The 5852-nt window shown below is 41.2% G+C and overlaps 1 protein-coding gene across 1 annotated transcript in view; it reads left to right on the forward strand.

The window, feature by feature from the left end:
- Window positions 1–378: 378 nt before the first annotated feature.
- The window catches only part of epha10 (EPH receptor A10), a 150606-nt gene continuing 145132 nt past the window's right edge, over window positions 379–5852 (forward strand). Inside the window, exons 1-2 of the mRNA XM_030788540.1 lie at window positions 379–539; window positions 4482–4590. Coding sequence (XP_030644400.1) covers window positions 379–539; window positions 4482–4590 — 270 coding nt within the window. The remainder of the gene's footprint in view (window positions 540–4481; window positions 4591–5852) is intronic.

The raw sequence follows: 5852 nt of genomic DNA on the forward strand, positions 1-5852 counted from the left end.
GCTATGGGAAAAGCGCAGGCAGAGGCTGATAGGTTGGGAAGATTAGCGGTAAGAGCTCAGCTACTTGTGAACAGTCACGGGGATTACAAGTATCCCCCACCCCTGCACTCCAGAGTGGTCATTAAAGCCAAGCTAATTACTGAGCAATGACCCTGAAGATCGGTGCCACAAGCCGAGTCAAGGACCGGCCACTGGCTCTCGGCTCCTGATTGGCTGAGACCTTCATAGGCCAGACCGTTCGTGTCATTTACAGGAAGGGCCTGGCGGTAAACCGTAAAAAATTGGATCTTCATCTGGTGCTGGATGTTCTCCCTGTGACGCAGAGCCCATTTACTCTTTGTCACAGAGAGAGACTTAAGGGACATCAATACAACAGAAATGTCACAGGACTCCTCTCCAACTTACACCATCAACAAAATCTTCCCCACCTCCTGTCTGGCCCACGACAGGTTCCCACAAGAGGCAGTGGAAGTTCTCTTGGGACACAATAAGGCTGACCTGACACATCCTGTATCGGGAAACAATAATCCTCCGTGGATGTGAGTTCCACTGGCCTGTGTCTCTCCTTAAATAGAGGTCTACCATTGCACCGTCCATCACTGGGACATCAGGTGAGATTGCATGGACGCAGAGCTGGGGCTGGCAGGCCTTTGAATGAAGACTTACAGACCTACAAACTACAGATTACATTTCTGTTTCGTACACTCCGGCTTGAAAGAGAGAGAGAGAAAGAGAGAAAAAAAGCAGTGGTATTTTCAAAGATTAATTTATACAGGATTGCTGAGAAAAATGTTTTTGCCCAGATCGTGAACCAGTCGCTGTCCCTCGTGATCGAGGGGAGGGCCGTGACTGGTGAAGCGTGCGAAAAGCCAGATGTTTTGAGCGGTGATTGAACTCTTACAAGTTAAAGATGGTGTGATAATCTCTGTACCGTTTTGGGAGAAGAAAATGGGTGGAATATAGGCTGCCACCTGTCCACTTCCCTGGGATACTCTCTCTTTTCATTTTTCAGCAGTGCAGAAATTTCAGCTGTGAGGATCAAACCATGTAGATTCTCCCTGATCTCAGTTGGAAATTACGCCGTTAGCTCTTCTCCACGGTGCTGAGTGCCCAAGGGCTGTTAGTGCACTGTTGCCAGAGAGAAAGATTGCTTTGACAGATACAAAATCAGAAGTTGTAAAGGTTGCTGCTGATTTTTGGGTGACTACTTTGTGGCGTGTCACAAGTTGAATTATATGATGGCATTTGTGATGTGGAGCACACTTCACTGTCAAAATTGGAGACATATGTTTAGGACAGAATAAGCCCTGCTAAGCTAAACACCTGTAGGCGATAACCCTAAAGTGTGAGAATGTAGGCTGTTTTGGTTTACCTTTGGTTTACCACTCTCAAGACATAATCTCGGTTGTTTGTGATCGAGCGAAACGTGTAGCATGGTGGTTAGTGATGTTTTTTTAGTTGATAAACTACATGTTGTGTGAAGAGTTTGAATTGGATATTACTTACTATTATGCTAACTTTGTAATGTACGGCCATCAAGGTAAGTGGATGGGATAGAAATTTAAGAGCTACTTTATTTAGTTTGTTAACTTAAGCGGTCAGTTACGCACTGTTGATTAAAAGGGATTTTTATTTATTTATTTTTTTACCTCGATGCCCTACACTTGCAGTGTCCCTTCAACATTCCGCTAAAACTCCACTTCCGTGTCACTGTAAGTCAAACGGCCGGCGAGAGATAGCGGAACTCTGGACGGTACTGAGTCATATGTAAGCGCTTATTGTTTGCCTCGCACCGTCCGTACCAGCTTTTTTCTTCATTAGCGCTCGCCGCTGTTTTGTCAAAGGTATCCACCACCGCGATCAATATCGTGAAATGGGAAATGGAGGGGAACAGTGCCACGTAGCCCTGGCACAAGCCACAGCGGCAGCTGGGGCATTAGGGGCTTTGATTAAACGCACTGCTGGGCTCCCTTGCCCTCGGACATGGCCTTCATCTGTTAGTATCACAGCAGTCGAAAAAGCTTAGAAGGTGCCATTGTAAAAATCGATGATATACAGCCATACATAAAGCAGTAATAAACGTTATGTACGATATTGTGGAGCCTGTCATAAATTTTGACTTATGACTAACGCAACCAGGAGTAAAAAATTGTTGGATAAAAGGGATACAGTCAGTGAGAGTGGTTGGATATTTTCTTGTCTGAGTAATTATAAGCTGTATAGAGCATTCCGAAAAGAACTGTTCTCTCTATTATCTCCACCACAAATTCTTAGGTCTTTGTTTATTTTGTCTTTGTGTGTTTCCTGAGGGGTTAGATTCGTCTCAAAAAAAGGGTCTTGCAAACTGTAAAACTGACAGCCTTGAGTCATTCTAACTCAGAGCTAAATCCTAATACGCTTTTTTTTGTACTACAAAACAATACAATATAGTCTTTTTTCTTTTCTTCTCTTTTTTGTCTTTTTGCCATTTGTTTTCTGTTTGCCTTCTAACAATACAACTACAGGGGTCAGCTAATGTGCAGGATACTTGAGACATTTTGGAATTAAATAAAGTGGACAGTAACTACTCTTTAGAAAATGATTGTTTTTTTTTTCCACTGTGTCCTACAACCCTCTGATTGCAAGCAAGGATAAAAGCAGCATATACACATTAATGTGGAAATGAATATAGGAGGACACCATTGCACTTCAATTTATATTGAGTGTTTCTGTTCATTTTCCTCATGTAGTTTCCAGTTGTGTTTTTTATTGCATTGGTTCTGTCGTTTCCTTTCAGTACGGTTTTGAATCAGTATGCTTGTCCTCTTAACTCACTAAAGTCAGACGCATCCCTTTGACGTGCACCTTGGAAATGCAAATAATTATCTGCAATCCTGTTAAACAGTCTTTAAAAAGTCTATTTTTTTTCTCTGTCCGTCATTAAAATAAAGTGCGGGACAGAGAGTGCTTTTTAAGTGAGTGATCATTAGCTTTCATTTGCAAACTTGCTTCAGCATTTCAGCACTTGAGCCAGCCTGACAAGGGGAAAATACTCGTGCTGTTAATATTAAAAAACAACAACAACAACACTTAGCATACGCACATCTCCTCTTTAATTTTATTCTAATGTTGTCAGAACATTTCTCATATTTCATTAAATAGTCCAGAGAGATAAGACTATTCCTCGTGCTATTGTAGCCCTCATATTTAAGGTCCAATTTCACAGATGAAGGCCCACTCTCTCCAATAAAAAGAAAAGCCAAAATACAATAAATAAATAAACATAGCCTTTCAATGTAAAATAATCTAGCCACAGCTCCGAGTCAAATGCAGGCTTTTTTGCCAATCTGTTAAACTGTGCCTCTTTTGGAATAAAGATTACTTTACTAATGCATTGTTTCAATTCCAATGAAAAAGTAACAGTAGTAATTAGTTAGAGGATGAATGGAAACATGATGTCTGTAATTAAAAGCTGAAAGAGAAACTTAATTTATTCACACTTGTATCTCCCTTTAACCAAAGCTGTCAAAGAATTAAATGTGCACACACAAACCAGATCTACATAATATCCAACCTCCCCTCTCAAAAATAAATGTATTGAGGTAAACAAGAATTATGCAGCTTGTTCATGGTCACTGAAATGAATTATTCATGTACTGAGATAATGATAAATATAGTTTTCATCATTTACTGTTTATGTTAACTTCAGATGCTGCTAATTGGTTGTTCGCCTGACTGGGTTGTCAGGTGGGTTGTGAATTGGATTTTGAAGTTTTAATTGTATCAAATGTTAACTCAGTTTGACATCACTGAGCAATGGGAGAAAGTGTGGATATGTATTTGAAGTGCTATTCTTTGTGCTCTTGCCTTGAATTATTCCAGATTGTCGTATCAGGGGAGGACTGGTGTGAAAGTATCGCTAGGGAAATTACCCATATTTTAGTATTCTGGAGCAAGCAGCTTTGTCAGACAATGTGAACAGCCAACGGAATATAACCAAGAGGTTAAGTCACCACTGCCTGAAATTTGTGTCTATCTATCTATCTATCTATCTATCTATCTATCTATCTATCTATCTATGTGTGAGTGTGTGTGTGTGTGTGTGTGTGTGTGTGCGCATTAACATGTATTCATTCTGGGAACCTGGCTTAGGGTGAAAGGGGTTTTGACAGGCTGAAAACTTGTACTTAAGATGCGTTTGGTATCTGTGAGCTTATGGATATGAGTGTGAGATGTGTATGCCTATTGTAATCTAAGAGTGATGGAGGTATAATATATATATACACACACACACACACACACACACACACACACACATATATATATATATATATATATATATATATATATATATATATATATATATATATATATATGTATGTGTGTGTGTATATATATATATATATATATATATATATATATATATGTATGTGTGTGTGTGTTTGTGTTTGTGTAAGTGTGTGTGTGCATGTGTGTCTGTGTATGTGTTTGTGTGTGTGAAGGTTTCAGGGGTCAGCTCTCATTACCCAAAGAGAAGATGAGAGGGCATCGGGCTTGAGCCTCTCCTCTGGCCTGTTGTCTCCTCCCAAGACGCTGAGGGAGGAGGTGGGGGTGAGGGGGTGGGAATTAATTAAAACTTGCGGTATTAGCCGAGGCCTCCCGTGAGAGCTGTCTCTGCAGGAACCGCAGCAGTGCTGACCCAAACCCACCCCCCCCCTGCACCACCCCTCCGCTGGGAGTCAGAGAGGAACTACATCCAGAGACAAGCTCAGACATGTAATATGATGAAAAGATAAAGTGAGGAGGGAGAACCAGAGGAGAGAAGGGGCCAGTGCCGCGGTGGATGCAGGGGAGTTAGGGTGTGAGGTACGGAGGGAATCAGAGAGGGGTAAGGAGAGGGCAGTTTTTCATATATTTACAAACTTTACGGAGGTATACAGTGTGTGTGTGTGTGTGTGTGCTATGTGAGCTAAAACTGTTCAATGACAGTTTTATGGTTTGCTGGGGTGAATATAATGTTCTTCAAAGAGGTCAAAGCAGGAGACATGGAGACAGCTTGGAGACATGACCAGTTTGCCTGAAGAGAGAGAGAGAGAGGAGAAAGCAAAAGCGTGAGAGTGATAAGTGAGAAGTTGGTGAAAATGCTACTGGAACAGCTGCGGAAAGAAGAAAAACCAGGAGAGAGAGAAAAGGAGATCAAGAAGAGACAGTGTTGTTGTTGTTGATTTTTTTTTGCCTGAGCTCATATGTGACTGTGTTAGCCCAGTCTCAGTTAACCTTGTCTGACATCCAGCAGCTGAGAATCTGTGTCCTGTTTTCGGATACGTATTTGGTTTTCTGTTTATGATATTTGTGGGAATCAAGTGTCCTCAGAACAGTAGGAATATCTGAAAACATTAGAGCAGCAGGCATATTTTGCTGACACTCCATAGATGAAACCAGTTTATTTTAAAGAGACACACTATTTTAAAACAGACAGTGACAGTATATTTCTCTTCATATAAATATATCTATGGTAACAGTAAATCAAAGTTCTCATTTAAGATAGAAATTCAATGTGTATGTGTGTGTCTTTATGTCAGCAGTTTTCGAATGGGATGTTACACGCCTCCAATGGCATGTCATAGGCACCAAGGTCCAAACACACACACACACACACACACACACACACACACACACACACACACACACACACACAGACGAAGAGAGAGAGAGAGAGAGAGACCCTATCTGATCCATGTCATATCTGCTTTCTTGTTCATATGTCGTTTTTGTTTTCTTTGCCATGGAGTTCTTTCATCCCTGTATCCCAGTGGTGTCACAGAAAATAATGTTTCCTTGCCGTCAAGTGCCGTCTCAGGGCGCTGCACCGA

This window comes from Chanos chanos, chromosome 12 (genome assembly GCF_902362185.1).
Source record: "Chanos chanos chromosome 12, fChaCha1.1, whole genome shotgun sequence".
NCBI classification, from domain to species: Eukaryota; Metazoa; Chordata; class Actinopteri; order Gonorynchiformes; family Chanidae; genus Chanos; species Chanos chanos.